Here is a 20,208-nt window from a genome sequence, read left to right on the forward strand (position 1 = left end):
TTCCTGTTCTTGCGATTATGACCAAGTCAAATGATTTGTTACCTCTAATATATATATATATATATATATATATATATATATATATATATATATACATACATATATATGAAGATACGTGATTAAAAATGAAGCATGAAAGGAGCCTCATTATCCCATGAGAAGGCTATGCCTCCCCTGAATTTTTTTAATAAAATAAAATATTTCTCTAACTGTTCTAAGTTTGAATTATGTGATTGATTTTATTACCTTGACTTTGATTAGTATTAAGTTGGCCCTAATGCATTGGAAGAGCTAAATTGACTTGTTACTCTCTTGAGAACACCCAACAGTTAATAATATTTAACCCCCTAAGATTCTTCAAAGACCGCAATATATATATATATATATATATATATATATATATATATTTCTAGTTTCTACCACAATTATTGTTAAATAAAAAAAGGTGGGAATAAGTAATCCAACCCAAAGAACAAGTAGGCGAGATTCCACCAGCTTTTTGCGGATATCTTATTCGGTGTGAATAAAATATATAAGATTATTCTGCTTGAAAAGTCGTGGGGGAAAGATTCTTAACCGGGGAGAAGGGAAACCGTCCAACTCCAGGAAGGTACGGGCCGACCACGTGGCGTTGTCGGTCGTGTGGAGGATGACGAGGCCACTCACGAATCGGTTCGCCGCATCAGTGGTCTCGGGCCCCACGAGAGTCGGAATAAGTAGGTTGTTATCCGAGGTGGAAGCCACTTATTCTTATCCCCCCCCCCTCAACCCCTACTTTAACATAAAATGAAAGATAAATAAATTTTATTCTTATATATTTAAGTCAACAGTAAATACTATTTTTTCTCTTCCTTTTCTCTGAGAAGACTTTTTAACGTATAAATAGTATTTTCTTGCCGGAGAAATTGGCCAATAAATGATAAATTAAATATATGGATTCATCTTTAGAGATTTTATCGCAATTAGGCTAAAGTATAGGGTTGTGAGATGCATTTTTTTTTAAAAGCAGTATGAGCTTAAGGGGGCAAATTGTAAAATATGCAAAACTCGCTGCATTTAGGAACCTTTACGATTTAGCCCTTGACTTTCCAATATATTTGTGAGGCCAACCGATAGATTCCTTCGCGTACGAAAAGGCTTTTTTATTGTCTAGTTGGTCTCAATCTCGTGACAGTCACGACTCGCTATTGTAGCAAAGTGCAAATATATATATATATATATATATTTTACAAATAACTCCCCGAAAATCAAAGTATCATGGCTGGCACAATTCTTTCTTAACATCTTTGCAAATTGGCCCGTCGCCTTTTAGGTATTGCTGCAAAAGGACGTCACGGTAATGGCACCATATGATTCCAAAGCTTTTTATTCGCAGACGTACCTTTCTAATAATTAAATGTCTTAATTAATATATATAATATATATATATATATATATAGATTTTTAGAAGGGCATAAATGGACTAAGGACTATTAACAGGTTGATGAGAGTGATGTTATGATACAAATAAAGATCTTGAAGTATTTCTTTTGACATGAGTGATGGTTAGTGAGTATTCCCAGTTTGTTTACTTATCTCCTCATACAAAGAATATAGATGTTTAAAGCTAAGTTTGATGTCTTTCATATCCTCGTAATACTGTTACCCCCTTATCCAGAGAAGAATACAGGAATAGGTAGAGGGAATAAGGACATGCTTAAGGTGTGGGTCTAGTTGATCATAAAAGATAAGTGTTTTCTAACAAGAGGGAATCTAACAACGACATGATGATGCTGCTGCTGCTGATGATGATGAGGTTTCTTATCATCTTCTTAGTGGGTGGATTCGTAAAGTAATTGAGGAATCTCTTTATCCCACCTAAAGGATAATACACTTAATAGCTTGCTTGACTTTTAAACTGACTTTTAAAGAAATAATCTGATTCATAATACTAGCAAGTCCTATGCTCTTGGAGGGCTATGATAGATTGGTAGCTATGGATTTATTACCCTATTATCTTTACAGTGAAGACTCTAGTGGTAGAAGAGTAGATGGAATCAATGAGGAACATGAGCTTTGTTCTTGTCTCGTTTCCTCGTCAAAAATGGCATCTACTACCTTTTTGGGGATGGAAGTGTCTTCTTTCATTGGAATAATTCTATCATGCTTGTCCATCTCCTATTTCCCATGATACGACTTCATTAGGAATAGGATGGTTCTCTCTTCTCTCTCTCTCTCTCTCTCTCAAATTGTAAAAGATTATATTCTTAACACTATTTTCGGAGAAGAAAGGAGAGAAAAGAATAGAAATATAGAAGAAATTGAGGAAGAGGAGGAGGAGGAGGAGGAGGATAACCTCCGGATGGTGTACAAGAAGAGACGACTTGGGATGGTGGTGGGAACTGTTCAACTTTTACTTTTGACTTCTTGTGATCTAATTTTTCTCCTTCAAACGCCAACAAATCTCCACTACTTAGCCTTATCTCTTATCCACATAAAAGATTAATTTGACCTCTCTCCTCTTTCATGTCTTTTTTTTTTTAAAATTATTTATGAAAAGGTCAATTCTATCATGTTTTGTTGGACTTTCTCTGAAAAGATTTCTTTCCAAGTTGTGGGGTGGAAATTATATGGGCACTCGGCCTTCCACTAATTTAACTAATGTACTTATATAAAGACAACTGGATTCAAATTGTAGCATCACAGGAGGTCTAAATCTTTATAAGAACTGGGAATTCAACCATCTGAGTTTGTATATCACAATATATATATATATAATTCAAGAAGAACATGGTAGATTTTTTTTTACTAAATTTGATCGTATGGTGTGTGGAATCAATCCAGTGATGTACACACAAAATTAACACACAGATACACCTGAAGGTGAGAGCAATTCTAGCAAATGAAACCTGACACAGGTTGATGATGCCTGCCCAACTCTACTGCATTTATGACCTGTCTGTTTCCAATTGCGTGCAAGGAAGATCACTTTCCTATGCCTCAAATCTAAATTCTCATATTCTCTCTTGCAGGATTCCCATTTGAGGACCCAACTTCACATGGGTTGGGCCCTATCCTGTCTGCAGTGAGAATTAACATACAAGGAATACATGAATCAGAATAATGCAACTACCAAGTAGCTCACCTGGCAGTACTCGATCCCAATCTTCTAAATAGATTCTGGATCAGGAGTGACTGTAAGGAAAGAGACCTGGGAACCACAAGAGCTAGTAGACAATTACTTGGACTTTTGCCATCATGTAAGAGCCAAAAAAAGTACAAGATTTTAGATTTGGCAGTGAGTAACTGGGGGACATGTGAAGTGAAAAGGAACGGTGAAAAATATCAATCTAGTTTAACTTTAGGAATCAAAGCATGATGAACACAATTACAAGTTTGAAGGGAGAAAATTGATGCAGTATAGCATTTCCCTGAATATACAAAAGATACTCAGGTAGCATTTTTGGAGATAATTTAATACAATAAGCAATCACACAAACAGGAAACTGCATGAGTAATGAAAAATTAGCTTCTATTTCTGAGTTGGAAGACAAATAGCATGTCTTGCTTATGAATCCTTTAACCATCGATCCAACATTCCTAACTTACTAAGAAAGAACCCTAAAGCGTAGCATACAAATTGCGGGATGTTAATAAAGTTACAGCTCAAGTTAAGCAGCATAACTAAGAGAGACTCATCACTGAACAACTCAGATGATCAATAGGCTTATTCACTATTCATTTAGTATACTTCTTTGAGATAAAAAGGTTGAAACCTTTATCCAAAGATATGTGCAAAATTCCAAGTTCACCATTTTTTATCAATAAAATACCGGCTATGAAAAAAATAAACCAAAAGTTTCTATCTTCCTCTAACCGATTCTAAGTCATTTTCCATCTAAAGTTTCAAGCACCCTTTTTTTTTTTTTTTGGGTTGTTGTTGTTGTCAAAAGAGACTCTTCCACTGTAGAAAGCATACATTATTTTAGTTTTCTCAAAGCCAAAAGCACTGTAATTCACCGGCCTCCTCTTGCTATCTGCAATTGCAACTTATATGAATAAGAAAATCAAAAGGTGTCCAAATGAACGGCCCTGGCGTTGTGGTGACTGGGAAGGCAATATATATATATATATAAATAAATATGCAGCCTTACCAAATTTATTGGAGAGATCGTTCCCCGTTACTCCAATCTCTGACCATTTGGTACAACGATAAAGCCTTGACTTAGTAGTTCAATGTAAAATAAGATCAAAGAATATTCACTACATTAAGATATGCAGGTGAAATTATGATTTCATTCCCATATTATATGGTAGACTAGGCTAATCAAAACAGTTTACTAGAAAGAATTTAATATTACACTGTAATACAAAATTTCCCATTCCCTTGGGTTTTAACATAAAGTACCAGAAAGGCAGCTCACTCTTTGGTCTTGATAAAATGAGGAGCCAACAACTTCGCAACTGAGAAGCCATTGAACGAATCAACCTTCAACAATTCTTTTAGCTTGTCATCGCATAGGATATTCCTCTTATCAGCAGGATCCTTCCACAAATAAAAAAGAAGTTCAGATAGACTTCATATTGAAGTCAAGATATTAAGGCATAGGATTTGCAACTAAAAGACATCAACTGTTAACAAGGTATTTATATACCTGCAATGCTAGTGCCTCTAACTAAGAAAGGTATTCTGGTGCAATCTTTAAAAGTATTGCCACGACTTCATTTGTTGAATTAATAGTTGAATGCATGTTCCTAACAAATGGAAAAGCTGTAGATTTCCAGGTGACAAGTACCTTGATCTGACAACAAAGGCTTCACAGAAGCTGATTACTGATGACAAAACTAGGGCAAAACATGTGAAATTGATGGCATCTGGGAAGCATGCATGGAATAACAAGAAATATTTTAAGTTGGCCCTCCAAACATCAATACAGATTCTACGAAGTAGTGCATCGCAAACCTCCATTAACAGCAGATAGCACATTAAATGGCTTGTTCACTGCCAATTTTCTTTTTATAGCATTCATTATGAGATTTTCTTCAGATGTCCCATCATTCTTCTGATTGTCAATCCAAATAGCCGGGACTCAGGACTAACGGCTTGATTGTTGTTGTTGTTGTTGTTGTCGTCGTCGTCGTTATTCATCAATATGATGACTGATTTTTGGGAACAGAGTACTTCTAGGTAAATCTACCACTTTCACCAATAGATGCAACCAAAAATCTGAAATTGATCTACAGCATGCATTAAGCATTATAAACCAATTTAAAAAAGAATCCATGAGAGGCTTGCAAATTGCACTGGATGCAAATCCCAAAAAATGTTACCATGTAAATGCAAAAAATTTAAATTACTATAGCTCAGACATACTAAGTGAATCTTTTGCAGTTAATAAGCAAGGGCTTATATCGGGGAGGAACTTAAAGATCTGCTTATAGTCTAGTGCTACTTTCTCCATTGGTAACAATTGGCAAAGAGCTATTTAAATTGTGATTGACAAAAGATTAATAGAACTTGATACCATTTACAAAAAAAATTATGCAAATATCTAAAACCAAGATAAAGACATCAATGTACCTGTAGGTTGTTCTGCTTTATGTACTCCCACATCCTCTTCACAACATCAGACCGTGATAGGGTATTCTCACCAGTACCAATAAACTTCACTAGATCATTGGAAAGTGGAATAGGTATAAGAAGGCCAGAAGACCCCCCTTTCTGTCTTTTTCCTGTACAAGGCATATCATCTAAACCTGATGAGAACTAGAAGAGATATGCTGCTATAGTAAGCCAACAGCAAAGGAAGAGATAGTGTTCCCTAACCTTCATTCTTGCCTTTCTTTTGCCGCTTGTCCTTTGATTTTGAACTCTCCGGAGATAGAGGACCAGCTATGTCATAGATCATCAGTGTGCTAAAAGTTAGAACTAAGTCTCACAAAAATAGAAACTTAAAGATAATTGCACCATGCATGAGCCTAAATATTCTCTTGATGAGGTAACATGAAATCCTGAGGCATAAGGAGAAATGCACGAATTTGTGCATTAACATTGGGAAATTTTTTTGGTAAACAGGGAAAAACTATTTAAAGAAAAGTTTGATAAATCAAACAATTTTGTTTATGTTTATACATCAACACATAAATGTATACATCCATATGTACATATACGGAATATTTAATGCCATATTTAAATTTAGCCCATGCGATCTTGTATTTACCTGTATATGAAGGTTAATGGAAAAGAAGCATACATGCATAGATACATATATAGGCGCATGCACATGCCCCGACACATAGAAAACATACTCCAAAGCCTGTACACATGCATGCTTGTGGAAGCATGCAGGCATGCAAATTACCACTAAGTAAAGTCAAACCAAGAAGATGCTATTGTAGGTTTTATGAAGAATAAGAAAACATATCCAATAAGATACTATTGCAGATTTATGAAGAATTAGAAAATCTATGCAGGCACATGAAACAATGTATTTCGATACTATGTGTCTATGAGCAGAGCACAGAAAACACTACTTGATTAACTTTCTAACCCTGTATGGATCATGATGAGCATATTTCGATGATTGATAGGCAATTATTGGAGCAATCACCTGCAATGAAGATGATTCATTAATATTTAGGGTTAGAGTTGTATACTTACAAAATGATAATGTCTATGTCTTCCTTTAGTAAGACTAGTGCATTTATAGGATTTAACTGTTGCAGTCCAGACCATCAGCACTACTCTACTCTATTTGACTATAAGGGTGCCGCCATTTAGCCGAGGAAAATCCAATAGGTGGAGGGGGAAATTTTTTTTTAAAAAAAGTGCAGCTTAATGTTTGCTACATATTATTTGCAGGAAAGTGACACCCAACCTAAATCAGGTAGACCAAGATCACCTAGAGACTTACCATCTTCAGAAGCCAGCGGCCAGATATGCTTTGTCAGAGCCTTATTCATTTGAAACATGTCGATGGAATTTACATTAAAAAGACTTCGAAGGCTCTCATCACATATTATCTTTCTCTTATTGTTTGGGTCTTGCAAATTGTTTTCTCGGATATAAGCCCAGAGTTTCTTGACAACCTGAAAACATAGAAGAAGAACAAGCATGAACAATTAAGATCCTCATCAGTCCTTTTGTTAAGCTGAGAGAATTTCGACGGGATATGACTTTGAAAAGTAATTGTCATGTTCGGAAATCATTATGCCATTACCTCAGTTCTTGCTAACTCAGATTCACCAACAAAATTCTGCAGTTCTGGGGAAAGGCTGCATAGTTTGGTGAAGCCGCCGCCCCTTCTTTTGACCTCCTTATTGAGTTTGTTCAACCTTATAAAATTAAGAGGCAGGAAAACAAGGAAAAAAATTCCAGAGATGTTTAGAGTAGCCTAATGAAAGGATAAGATGATTAAGATAAAATATCCAGACTGAGATAAACCAAATATCACTTTAATTTTGTCCTCCAGCATGTGAATTGGAATTGAATTATTGAAAACTCACACTGATGGAATCAGAATCTGACAAATTCAACTATGAAAAAGGGAAATGGAAATGTATTCCATTGTAATTTAATGGCCATAAAATAAACTATTTGTTGGTACTTGTACATGACCATATTGATAACATCCAAGAAAATTCACTAGCACCTTAGTGGTTAGAGACATGCAGTTTGCTCAATGATACAAACTATTTATAACGCAACAGAGGTCTAAGCAAAATACCATCTTTACTGTACCCATAAATGGTTAATCCTAATTGCTCAAACTGAGGAAATAATGGACTAGGATCCTGATATATTCAGATACAAGTGGCCCACGTATGATCATTCTTATTATTTTCACATTCCATCTTTACAAATAAATGTTACAAGTAATAATTTTGACGATAAGGTAAATACCATGCAATCATTCTACCTCTCAACAAGGTTCCCTGAAAACTTTACAGTAACAGAAATTATATAACCAACAAAAACGGAAAGAACCTATGGTTTCTGCAGAATGAGAAGCATTACGTTTGCCCTACAAAAACTGATTAAAGCGATTAAGGGCAAGAGAACAAAAACCCCCATCCAACAGCAAAAGAAGAACCTCGAAACCAAAACCATGCATAAACGCAAGATTCTGCCATTAAAAAAGGCTGCTTTCAGCGATTAAGTACTAAGAAACATATCTACAATTAATTTTGAAACAAAAGTTGTTATCACCTTTGACAAGGAAACCCTAGTTATCAGAAATCCTTAATGCAGTCAAAGAAACCTACTAAAACCCAATCAAGGATTAGCACTAAATAAAAAGCTCACCGTCTCTTTTTACTTCCTGCCCCATTACTCTCCTCCTCCTCCTCCTCCTCCTCCTCTTCCTCCTCCTCTTCTTCCTCCTCTCCACTAGCCCTTTCCTCCTCCGCTTCGCCTGAATTGTCCCCGTCCTCCTCCTCCTTCACTTCCTCCTTATCCTCGGACTCGGGCTCGGGCTCGGGCTCAGGCTCGGTGTTGTCGTTATTGTTGAATTCGCTGTGGAGGAAGAGGTCGACCTGCTCCCGAATGAAGGCCTTCTTGTCGGAGAGGTTGACTCCAAAGTCCTCCTCGAGCTTGCGGCGGACGATGGCGGTGGTGGTGGTGGAGAGGTCCGACGTGCGGAGGAACTCCCGAAGACGAGCCACGAGCTCCGAATCCGACACCATTGCCCTCCTCTCTCCTCTCTCTCGGTTGTTTCGCCCGCACACCCGAGTCTAGACTCAATGCTTTGTCTCCTCTTTGGGCTTCGGATGTTACTTTAGCTTTCTATCGTGTAATGGTTTGGGCCGGTGAAATGGGCCGTAGCTGAGGAATAACTTCATATATATATATATATAATGCAAGGTGGAATGACGGTTACGGTTTAATTATATTAGTCAGAGGATATATAGCAGTGGATTCTCTGCGGAGCCAAATCTAAGAATGCGTTACAACGGAGTAAAACCCATGAGAGAGAGAGAGAGAGAGAGAGAGAGAGAGAGAGATAAGATCTAACAGATTTTTCCATTGAGATGAGGTGTTCTTCTCTCTGAGGCTGAGTCATCTGATATTATTTCTTTCCTATAACCAAGAAGTTTATAATACGTTAGCTTTAAATAATTATTACAAGTAAAATTATTTAGTAACTTGGCTCAATAATTTGATTTCATTGATAACTTAAGGGTATAATTAAATTAGAGAAACAGCCTCACAGTACGAAGATTTAGAGTATATTTCAGTGACATTTAATTTAAAATAATTATAATTTAATATAAATTAAATAGTTTATTATATTAACGAAAACTCAGTAGAGCTCAGGAAGGCTTATCTTTTGTTGAGCTATATTTAACTTTCCTGACCTTTTGTTGAGCTATATTTAACCTTAAGCACATAAATAATAATAATAATAATAATAAAAGTTAGTTTATTTTTTTATGCCCCTCTGTCTACCTAAAGCATACATTGGGGAGTAGGTCCGTCCTTTCCGATAATTATAATTTAGCCCCTATATTTTTTTTAATAACTTACATTAAAAAAAATCCTTAACCATCCCTATATTTGTTATTAGTATTTCTATTAAGTATTGGCCAACGATCCCCCAAATGAAGAAGGGTAGCTTTGAAAGATAACGCCTATTTCTATTTATAGTAATTAGTCCGGAGTCGCATCGTCACAATCGCTTATCCTTTCATCTCATTCGGATAAAAACGCTCCAATTTTATAGGACCGCTCACTAAAATTCTCTGGAAATTACTTGATCGTCCTCACTCTCAGAAGCAACCGGTCATTTATGTGGTGGAGTATATCCTTTCTCCTCATCTCTTTTTTTTTTTTTTTTTGAATTTAATTTTTGGGTATATATCATTTAGCCATATCTTAGTTCATATTTACCCATTTTAGTGATCGTTAGATGTAGAGTAATAAATAGAATCAGTCAGCATGGGACTGTGCAGTATAAATTGTGCATCTTCTGAAGTCTTAACCATCTCGTTAGTGACGGTAAGTCTACCGCGATGCGCGAGTTCGCCACTAAAAGCAAAAACCGACAAGGAATTATAACCGTTTGGTCGGATCTTTATTCATGCGCCTGTAAGGTCCGTAGTCAACTAATTTCCTCCGCCCGATCCGAATCCGACGGCTACGATCATAACCCGACGCATTTAGGGGTGGGGCAGTTGGGGGGGTAATTCTATCATTTTCTACATTTGACGGGATATTTATATTTAATTTGCGGGAACACCCCCCCGGATAATTAAATTCTTCCAGTCTCAATTCTTTAGGGAGCTTTCTTCGCTGCGAAGAAGAAAGAGAGGTCGCGAAGGGAGCGGAGCTTTCGCTGTCGCTGGTAACTGCCAATCCAAAACCCTAACCCTAGAGGAGTAAACGAGATTAAGAAGAGACTGATATAGAGATTCGAGGTGGAGATCTTTGCGGAGGAGGCGAATCGTATCGGAAAGGCGCGTCGCCGGGGGTTCGGCTCTCGATCTCCTACGGTAGGGTTTCGGAGGAGAGGTGTTTGGTCTGAAATTAGGGGGAGAGGAGCAGGAAGTGGACGATGGAGCGGGCGCCGTTGACCGTCCGGTTTGGGATGGATTTACCGATAATGCACGACAGCGACCAGTACGAGTTGGTGAGAGATATCGGATCGGGAAACTTTGGAATCGCGAGGCTGATGAGGGACAAGCAGAGCAAGGAGCTCGTGGCCGTCAAGTACATCGAGAGGGGGGAGAGGGTACAGAGAACCTAGTTAGCGAATTGCGCTTTTATTGTTTGTGGAGATCCTTTCTGGTTGGCATGTGTTTTTTTTTTTCCTATCTTGGGTGCTTTCTTTTCTGAGCTTAGTGCGTATCTGAGTTGAAAGTTTGCATTTCTTTTTTGTTGCTAAATTTGGTTTGTTATGATTGAAGATTTTGGAAAAAGTTGCTTCTTTAGGCTAGAGCGTCGTGCAGCAGATACGATACTCTGGAACTGGTTTCTACTGGAATTGTTAATTTTGTTATACAATTGAAACTGGTTCAATTGAGGAGTTTCAGAACTTCTGGCGTGCTCTGTATTATTGTCCTGTTAAAGAAATCTGACTTGAGGTTTCTTCTTATTTACTGTTTATAAGCAATTAAGCCATTTTTAAGTTTTAACTGGTAGTGGTAAAGCTCTAGTTGCTGTTACTCTTGGAACTTGGCACAGTCCCTCCACACGGACTTATTTAATTTATCTATTCATCCAGCTTTTGTGATTTACAAGCTCTAGCTTGGAAGGATGTCTCTGTGCTTTAGAATATGTTGCTTCGCTACAAATCATGGTTAGAAAGATGACATGCTTTTGATTCTCTTGAATATGCTTGATCACATCCATAGATTATATCACCGTATCAATCTGCTAGTTATCACATCTTCAGCAATGATGGTAACACCATACTAATTATGCTTTTTTTTTTCTCTTTTGTATAGATAGATGAAAATGTTCAGCGTGAGATTATTAATCATAGGTCTTTGAGGCACCCTAACATAATTAGGTTCAAGGAGGTAAGTTTAAATTTAATTTTCTATTTTAAAGAATAAAAATACCTGCTCAGTCATGTAGATTGTCCTCCATCCATATTTAGGTTATTCTTACTCCGACCCATCTTGCTATCGCCATGGAGTATGCTTCTGGTGGTGAACTCTTTGAACGCATATGCAATGCTGGCCGCTTCAATGAAGATGAGGTTCTTATCAACCTGATATATGTTTTGTTTTTATCATTTTATCATTCATATCATATATTGAGCTGAACTGATTTTTTGGTGGTCTCATCTTGTAGGCACGATTCTTTTTCCAGCAACTTATATCAGGAGTCAGCTATATCCATTCAATGGTACTTATACTATGTTCTTCCGATCACATTCGATCTATCTTTGGTTCATCATGTTATTAGATAATCTTATGTTGTGGTTTATTTTATTGTCAAGCAAGTATGTCACCGTGATCTGAAGATGGAGAACACATTGTTGGATGGAAATCCTCCTCGTCTGAAGATATGTGATTTTGGCTATTCTAAGGTAAATGACACCAAGCTACTGGAAATCTGTACTTTTGTACCTTAAATATTTGTGTATTGACTTACTTTTAAGGCTTAAGAATCTCTTTCTCTAATGTACTATGTGTCATGTATATAGTGATGCCTTACCATCACAAACGAAATCTAGGGTGTCATATACATAATTGACTGCTGGTTGTGTGAATGTCAATGTCCATTGGGAACATCTTGTTTAATCAGTATAAATAACCTATATATCTGTCACACAATTTTTTTTTGGTCTTGTTATAACCTTCATACTGTATTTACAGTCATCAGTTCTCCATTCACAGCCAAAGTCAACAGTTGGAACTCCCGCATATATTGCTCCTGAAGTTCTAACTAACAGGGAATATGATGGCAAGGTATGTCTATTTTTGAAATTCTTTTCTCTCTAGTTTGGTGGCCAAATTTCTATTCTTGATAAATTAGATATTTGATCTTTCAGTATCAAATTCTAGATTTTCCTGTTCTTAAGTTATTAGAATTTCTGGCACCGGAAAAATTCTGAGGTAATTCGAGTACTTTTTATCTAGATGTAGTTGTCATTATACAGAAAATGAAAATGCTATAGAATATAGATTACATGATTTCTTCAGTTTGTTATGATCTAATTTTTGTAGTGTCATGCTGTTGTTTAGTAAAGAGTGAAGTCTGAATTTGCCGATCAACTTTGCTATTGTTAAAAGAAAATTTATTTCTGTTTGTTAATACCAGGGTGTTTCTTCCTTTCTACCCTTTATTTTTAAATCTAATACGTTGAACTCTTGCAGTTATCAGTTATCACCTTTCATCCTTAATCATTTAATGAAGACCTACTGAATCAGTGAGTAGTATTCCCATGTTGTTATATCAGACAATGTATTGAAGATGAAGATAACATGAAAGAATTATTTAAAGATAAAAATGAGGAAGACTTGATGATTCTTGAAATAGAAATTGGAGTCAAATAGTTGAATGTGCTTACTAGGAAAATGGTGCTTGTTGGTCATTTGAAAGATTCATAATTGAATGGCAGCGGAGGTGGGTTGCTGGAGGGGAAATGATTGTTTAGTGGCATAATGGAGGTTGAGCTAGAGTTCCATTTATGTTAGTCATGGTTCCTACTTGTTAAAATTTCAAACTTGCAGAATTTATATTTTAGTTTAGTTTGATACGAAGCAACTATTTGACAAATTATTTGACCTAGTAAAGATGACATATACATGTGTAGACTTTCAAGCATTTGGACAGGTTTTATGAGTCATCCTTTCAGAGGTTAAATTTGTGTTGCCATCAGTTAACTATTTATGATTTCTGTGGTACTATTATTGCCATCTCATCTGGTTGAGGAAGTGCATTTTTAGAATGTAGGCAATGTCATGATCTTTGCGACTATTTTTTTTACTAATGCAGATTGCTGATGTGTGGTCCTGTGGAGTGACACTTTACGTCATGTTAGTAGGTGCATATCCTTTTGAGGATCCAGAAGAACCTAGGAACTTTCAGAGTACTATACAGGTATAGTCCTTGATATTTCATCACGAGACTTCTGTATTGTAGCTGAGGAAGTCACTTCTTAATTGCAGCGCATATTGGCTGTTCAGTATTCAATTCCAGACTGTGTTCACGTATCTCCCACATGCCGAGAACTAATATCGAGGATTTTTGTTGAAAATCCTGCTATGGTAAGTATTCTGTTTTGACACACTTAAAAGCCTTGAATAAGGGATGGAGTAGTTTGCTTCACTTGCTAGGTAGTTAAACTTAATGTAATTTTTAAAGTTTGTTACCATGTTGTATCTTATAGCAAATATTCTGATAATAAAAGTCTGGCTTTTACTTTAAGGAATCCTGATAATGTCTGGAGAAAATTATATAATATGAAGTAGGGGAACAACATTTGTTTGAAGGGTGTGAAGGACGTGAGATCCTATGAAATTTATGAATTGTTGGCAAATGCTGATATACACATAAGAGATGAATTGTTTATTAAGTTGTATCTCTTACTACTTGACCCTATGATATGTATAAGTTGTTGGAAAAGCTGATATGCACATAAGAGATGCACTGTTTTAAGTTGTAGATTTTACTTGAATGGCACAAAAGATGATCTCTTGACCTTTTGACAAAGTTATATTTAGCTGCTCAATTTTCAAATTATTTTTCATATTGAGGGTTATTTCTTATATGTAAATATGAGGTTTGTTTTCATCAAAGCTCATCTTCAGAGACATCACAATATTAAATTGCCAATGATGATTTCTCTGTTGCTATGATAATTGTTTTTACTTGTGATTTATCAAACAAGTAGCTTATAATGCTTTAATTTCTGGAAATGCTTGATGTCCATGTATTCTGTACTTTGATGATGGATACTTTATTCTTTCTGCACATCACCATCATGTTGAATTTGCAGAGAATAACAATCCCCGAGATACGAAACCATGAATGGTTCTTGAAGGACCTTCCTGCTGGTCTAATGGATGATGACATGATGAGTAACCAGTACGAGGAGCCAGACCAACCTATGCAAAGTATAGATGAGATAATGCAGATTATAACCGAGGCAACTATACCAGCAGCAGGTACTCATGGTAACCAGTTCTTTAACGACAGCCTTGATATTGATGACGACGACATGGAGGATCTCGACTCTGATCCTGAACTAGATGTGGACAGTAGTGGCGAGATAGTGTATGCTATGTGATTCCGTTGCCGGAACTGGATGGTGGATTCAAGTTCCCTATAACTTGGCTTTAGTGGGGGTCTGTATTTATTTTAGTCAAAAAAAAAAGAGGGTCTGTATTTAGTGCTCACTTTTGATGCTGTCAGTGTTCTATATACGTCTATAGGTTTGGTGAGATGTTCTCCTTCTGATGGCTTTGTCCATTGCCCCACCTCGCTGTGGTCTGCCATTTAACTATTAGTCTCTTTGCTGCTTGGATAAACAAAGCATGTGATGATCACATACTTCCCAGGTTTTTATGAAGCTTTCTAGGAGTAAGATCTCCATCCTTGTTGCTATCGCACACTTGTTATACAAGGAGATGTCTGTAGTCTGTTGTACTTTCCAGGAAGTCTTGCAGGCGTAATCCTTCATAAACTGTAATATATAATATTGGTGAAAATGGTATTTGATACGTCGATATTCTTCTCCTTTTATCAAGAAAAAGAAAACACATTTCAATTTCCCAAAGAAGCAACAAGGATGTGCCCACTGAGGATTAATTATTTCGATTCATGCGAGAGAATTCCCCCATATCCCATATCCCACTTGGATATTTGGATACCCCACACATATTATATTAAAAGGAACCTCTTGTCACGAGTATAGACCATACGGAGTGATACTATACTCTACTCTTCACTTCTAGAATGGAGATAACAAAGTAGTAACATATACAAAAGAATCTGTGATCCGAACTTCCATCAGTCTCAAAAAGAACTCAGAACGTGGGCATTATGAGATCGCATGCCTTCTCGATCGATGTTGTTGTGAATGTAGTTGTAAGCATTACATGGGCCTCGAGAAGTACGTACAAGAGGCAGGAAGGAATGGAATATAAGCTCCAAGTTTCGAGGCACTCATGCACTCTATCACGCCACCACCCCACCCCCCCCCCCCCCCCCCCCCCCCCCCTTCCTGATGATGGATGGGGAGTCTAGTGACAGGAAAAAAAAAACCCCTTCTTTGCCAACATAAGGCTGCAGTTTTGGGTTATGAGAGAATCGAATCCACCTGCTGTTTAAACTACACACACATTCCAATTAAACTTTCCCACTGCTCCACAAGCAGCACGCATCTCCAAGCACCACCATCCGATCCCATCATTAGACCCATTAACTTATAACAAAGATTTGAAGTCACAAGCTAAACACACATTGTAAAGATGTAATTAATTAATTACCAAAACCACAACCAACTAAGTAACATTACACCGACCCAACAAGAAGAAGACCAACAACTTAATTAGCTTGCTTACTCCTCTAATTAAGGGGGAATGCTCCGTTTGTAGTAGAGAGATCGGCCCAGGAAGCCGCATGATTCCAGCATCCAAATTGATCACCTCCCATGAAAGGAATGGGCTCCAAGATAGAAGTAGTAGCAGTAGCAGTAGCAGTATTACCCACCATTGCACTACTAGTGCTCACCAAACTCGTATCAATAGAAGAACAAGACGAAGTGCGAGAAGAACCAAAGCAGCCACCATTGCCGATCATCGCCTGCAACTGATCGTTGTAGTAATTGTTACCCGAATTGGACTTGATCACCTGGTATAACTCGTGCATGCCCGAGCCTGCCACATCGAGATCCCTCCCCGACTGCGTCGGAGGATTATACGAGTACGGGATGGAAGGATACAAGCTCAAGCTCTGCGCATTTAATGAGCCGATTCCCAAAATGCCACCGTCCTCCTTCGCCCGTACGGAGCTGAGGATAGTATTAGAATTAGAATTAGAATTAGTATTAGTATTAGTATTAGCCCTCAGCAGGGACATGAGGTGGGCGGTGTTCTGCGCGTTGGCCCAGAAGAGAGGGGCGGATTGGAACAAGTCTGCTGACGTGGGCTTGGGCTTGGCGGCGGCGGGGGATGATGACTTGGCGGGGACGGAGGTGGGGCCGGGCTTGGCCTTGCGACAGCCGCCGCCGATGGGGACGTTGCGGAGGGCGCCGCCTTTGGTCCAGTAGCGGCGGCATGTCTTGCAGAAGTGGCGCGGTTGGGTGAGGTTGTAGTTGTTGTAGTAGCAGAACTTGGTGTTGGACGAGTCGCACCGCGGGCACCGCAGTGGCGGCTCGGCGTTCCCCGGGGGCGGCGCCGCCGCCGGCGAGGGGGACGAGATCATGGGAGAGGAGGGAGTAGTAGGCGAAGAGGTGGTGGAAGATACTACTCGTGGGATACTAATGTTTTGCATCTTTCTCTCCTCCATTGCTCCACTTAGTAGCTCTTGGATCATCTCTTTGATTTCCCTTAGGATCGATTCAAAGAGGAGGAAGGCTGGCAGAGAGGAGAATGGGATCCGATGTTTAATTATTGGAGGAGAGAGGGTTGGGAGATTTGAATGAGAGTGCAAGAAGTTGGAGTAAGAACAGGAATTTTGGCTGTGGGGAGGCTTGGGGGGTTTATAAAAGTAGGTGGGATGTCTCTTTGCACTGCAAAGTGATCTGGAGTTTGCCTTCTTTATTTCTAAAAAGGTTCCATCACTCTTCTTTATTTCTTTTATAATATTTTTAATAATTATTCTTTTCATAATAATTAACTAACTTAAATCTTCTTACCAATATAACCATTGAAAGTGCATTGGTTAATTAACTTTTAGATAAAATATTAAGAAAAGTGGAGCTTAGTGATACATTAGTTGAGCAATAGTTGAGGTTACTAATATGTAACTAACTCTAGTTTCTCCCTTGGTATTTTAAGCAAGCACAATCATGATGCACTATCTATTCTACAAGCCACTGAGTACTTTGTCGGTAAGAGCACAGGGAAGCTATCACAGGGAACTGCTCAACTACTCCAAGTTGAGTACTGAATAGGGCCAATTGGAGATCATGGCTCCTGATCCAGTGCCATAGAGGATGACAACAAGTTTGTCTCAATCCCTGAGGGAACTCAATCATGCATTGCACTCAAATGGATCATCACCTCATGTTGGAAGACAAATCCAGATGAACATTTGTCATGACCTCTAATGCAACCATGGCACTCTCTTTGGACTTTGCCAAGTTCTAATCATATAGCTTTGCCAATTGGATTTTAGGCTGTGTATGTCTAAATTGATATAAAATGGCAATAGTCCTCCAATTTGTAATCTCAACTAGAGTACTATGTTTTTTATTATTTTTTTTTGAAAAAAAAAATATATCTTGTAGATAGAGATGTGTCGTGTAGAATGTTCCGTGAATCTTGGCATGTTAATAATTTTATATATTCACATGATTTATCTTTGATTTAATGGAGCTATATAAAATTAATATTAGTTAGCCATCAATAATATCAAGCACCACTAGCTTGTTAAAAGATTCCATCCGGATAAGAGAGGAGATGTAAACGTATCCTAGTGGTGACTTGGATGACCAACGTGATTAACGAGTAAGACTAAAGTAATTAAAGCACATACATAGTATCTATATTTATTGTTCTGTCTACCTATATAGATCAATAAAGCGAAGCAGATAAAGTATAATTCCACTTACGAAACGTATATATATATATATATATATATATATTATCTATGTTTATGTTTTACTTTTAAATAGTTTGAAAATATCTCAGTACCTTAATTCTTATTTTAATTTGTATCTTAAACTAACAATTTTAAAAAAAATTATTGAAGAGGAATGTCTATTCCCGTCCACGTGGCAGTCCAACAAGGCTGCAGATCGCGCGTGCCGTCCGCGAACACCGCAGCCGACCGTGCCGGCACGCGAAAGCGACCGGCTTCGTGTCGCAACGCCGATCGATCCAACCCCGCAGCTCCCATCTCTCCTGTACGTACTTTCGCTTCTCAGACCCTTCTCTGGGACCAAAACCCCCTCTCCTCTCCTCTCCTCTCCTCTCCTCACCCAGCCAAAAGCAAACAAGGAATAAAGTTATCCAAGCAGTCCCTCCCTCCTCGTAACTCGCGCTATTCTCGGTCTTTATCCGTCAGCCGCTCTCGATATCCATATCACACTTTAGTTCAGTGGTTGGTGGTGGTCATGCATGGGAGATTCCTTTGCCTTCTTTTCGTTTCTGGTCTTCCATCTTTTTCGCTTTCATACCTTCTTTAATGGAAGGAGGGGAAGAGAAATGCGTAAGGAAGAGATGGGGGGGGGGGGGGGGGGGGGGGGGGGGGGGGGTACATGCCAAGATGGCCATGCATGTCAGTGCCTGTCATGACATGACGTGACGTGCATGATGCCTTGCCTGACCTGACATGAGGTGACGTGACATGATACCCCCCCTCATGCACTCCCTTATCCATCTCTCTTCTTATTCCATGACTAGGAGCCCTACATCTCTATGTCCCCTTACTAGGAGGCAACTCCTCCATCGATCCCTTACCCTTTGCCACTACCTCCATTCACACACATACACACATACATACATGACACTGACACACCATATGCTTGCATGGCTTGTGAACTATGGGCATGCAAAAGCTTTGCATGCATATACGGTGTAAGTGTAAGTGTAAACTTGGTTACTTTTTTTAATTCCAGCTTTCTCTAATGGAGATTAGCCTAACAAAAGGATCACACCAATCGTAAAAAGATCTGGGCTATAAGATTAGAGCATTAGTAATGAAATGATTCCATGCCATGAGAAGCACGCCGATGAAGACAAGATTCGAAGTGCACACCTTGTAATTAATTAACTAATTAGAAAGCATGCCAATATTCTCGACAACCTTCTGATAAGAAGATCATCTCGCTAAAATATTTTACTTTCTCTATTTACTATGTCATGGCATTTTAATTCATTCTTCCCTTCCTCAACTGAGTTCGTACATATATATATATATATATATAAAAGATATATCCCTGAGGCTCAGGGTGGTCTCATTACCCAATGATCTTGTTGTCCTTATACGTAAAACGATGAGATAAGGACTACTTTTTATGACCTAATTAGTTCTATATTTCTTGTGAAGCATTTTGGGTGGGGGGAAAAGAACATCTAGAAAGAAGAATAAACTCAAATCACAAAGAAGTTGGTCTTCACTCATTATTAGCCTAGGATGACCCCTATGGTCAATCAGCCCTCAGGACAGTCCAAACCTAGAACTAGAGAATCCAAGTGTTATGTGGTAATGAGATGACAGAATGACACGTGTCAGGTGTGGGACCCAAAGTGGTCATTGGCTCAGAGCCCGAGGAGAGAATAAAAGTGGCTCTGGGCCCCACCGCAAACAAACAGTTTGGAGCACAAGAGAGAAAGTGACGACGATCCATCCAAATTCCAATTATACTTTGCTAATTACATTGGCACATATTAAGTTAATGTATCCATTGGCTTGATGTATATGGCGCGAATTTCGATGCACCCATCAATCCTACTGCAAAGTGTTAAGCTGAGAGCAAATGGATCGTTCAATTATTAGAAGGCAGAAGTGCATGTAGAACTCTCATCTCCTAGCCATGAGAAATATCTCTATCATCTACACAAGTGTCTTTCAAATCATTGATGCAAAATTTCAAAAATACAACCATA

At 38.2% G+C, this 20,208-nt stretch overlaps 3 protein-coding genes across 9 annotated transcripts; 1 reads left to right on the plus strand and 2 right to left on the minus strand.

The window, feature by feature from the left end:
• Positions 1-4,223: 4,223 nt before the first annotated feature.
• Positions 4,224-8,746, minus strand: LOC140759515 (uncharacterized). 3 transcript variants are annotated; one of them, XR_012104244.1, is made up of 7 exons: positions 8,285-8,746; positions 7,200-7,314; positions 6,894-7,068; positions 5,807-5,872; positions 5,561-5,712; positions 4,635-5,206; positions 4,299-4,525 (listed from the first exon to the last, which is right to left on the minus strand). XR_012104244.1 is itself a non-coding variant. In XM_073096096.1 (6 exons), exons 1-6 carry the CDS (start codon positions 8,662-8,664, stop codon positions 4,400-4,402), a joined length of 1,014 nt encoding a protein of 337 aa, XP_072952197.1. In that variant the 5' UTR covers positions 8,665-8,746; the 3' UTR covers positions 4,224-4,399. The 3 variants fall into 3 exon arrangements, 1 of the variants encoding a protein (XP_072952197.1); XR_012104243.1 differs by having other exon boundaries at positions 4,635-5,217; XM_073096096.1 differs by lacking the exon at positions 4,635-5,206 and having other exon boundaries at positions 4,224-4,525.
• Positions 8,747-10,229: 1,483 nt separating this feature from the next.
• LOC140759043 (serine/threonine-protein kinase SAPK10-like) lies at positions 10,230-15,037 on the plus strand. Of its 5 annotated transcripts, none has more exons than XM_073095503.1 (10): positions 10,567-11,061; positions 11,202-11,276; positions 11,425-11,499; positions 11,580-11,681; positions 11,777-11,830; positions 11,925-12,014; positions 12,304-12,396; positions 13,427-13,531; positions 13,600-13,698; positions 14,430-15,037. In XM_073095503.1, exons 2-10 carry the CDS (start codon positions 11,274-11,276, stop codon positions 14,718-14,720), a joined length of 912 nt encoding a protein of 303 aa, XP_072951604.1. In that variant the 5' UTR covers positions 10,567-11,061; positions 11,202-11,273; the 3' UTR covers positions 14,721-15,037. The 5 variants fall into 5 exon arrangements, with proteins under 5 accessions (XP_072951602.1, XP_072951603.1, XP_072951604.1 ...); XM_073095504.1 differs by having other exon boundaries at positions 10,590-10,709; XM_073095501.1 differs by lacking the exon at positions 11,202-11,276 and having other exon boundaries at positions 10,230-10,709.
• Positions 15,038-15,895: 858 nt separating this feature from the next.
• On the minus strand, positions 15,896-17,151 carry LOC140759146 (uncharacterized). Its single transcript, XM_073095631.1, has one exon. It carries the CDS (start codon positions 16,967-16,969, stop codon positions 16,001-16,003), a length of 969 nt encoding a protein of 322 aa, XP_072951732.1. The 5' UTR covers positions 16,970-17,151; the 3' UTR covers positions 15,896-16,000.
• Between the last annotated feature and the right edge of the window lie 3,057 nt (positions 17,152-20,208).

This window comes from Typha angustifolia, chromosome 4, assembly GCF_048772165.1.
Source record: "Typha angustifolia cultivar Huaian chromosome 4, ASM4877216v1, whole genome shotgun sequence".
Classification (NCBI taxonomy): domain Eukaryota; kingdom Viridiplantae; phylum Streptophyta; class Magnoliopsida; order Poales; family Typhaceae; genus Typha; species Typha angustifolia.

Excerpts from the sequence above, each read along its gene's own strand:
- LOC140759043 (XM_073095501.1), top strand. The coding sequence starts at position 10,533 with ATGGAGCGGGCGCCGTTGACCGTCCGGTTTGGGATGGATTTACCGATA. Across the intron at positions 11,500-11,579 it reads ACATAATTAGGTTCAAGGAG|GTTATTCTTACTCCGACCCA; the intron begins GTAAGTTTAAAT and ends ATCCATATTTAG. Across the intron at positions 12,015-12,303 it reads GTGATTTTGGCTATTCTAAG|TCATCAGTTCTCCATTCACA; the intron begins GTAAATGACACC and ends CTGTATTTACAG.
- LOC140759515 (XM_073096096.1), bottom strand. The coding sequence starts at position 8,664 with ATGGTGTCGGATTCGGAGCTCGTGGCTCGTCTTCGGGAGTTCCTCCGC. Across the intron at positions 5,873-6,893 it reads GCCGCTGGCTTCTGAAGATG|CTGGTCCTCTATCTCCGGAG; the intron begins GTAAGTCTCTAG and ends TCTATGACATAG. Across the intron at positions 5,713-5,806 it reads AAAGAAAGGCAAGAATGAAG|GAAAAAGACAGAAAGGGGGG; the intron begins GTTAGGGAACAC and ends TGCCTTGTACAG.
- LOC140759146 (XM_073095631.1), bottom strand. The coding sequence starts at position 16,969 with ATGATCCAAGAGCTACTAAGTGGAGCAATGGAGGAGAGAAAGATGCAA.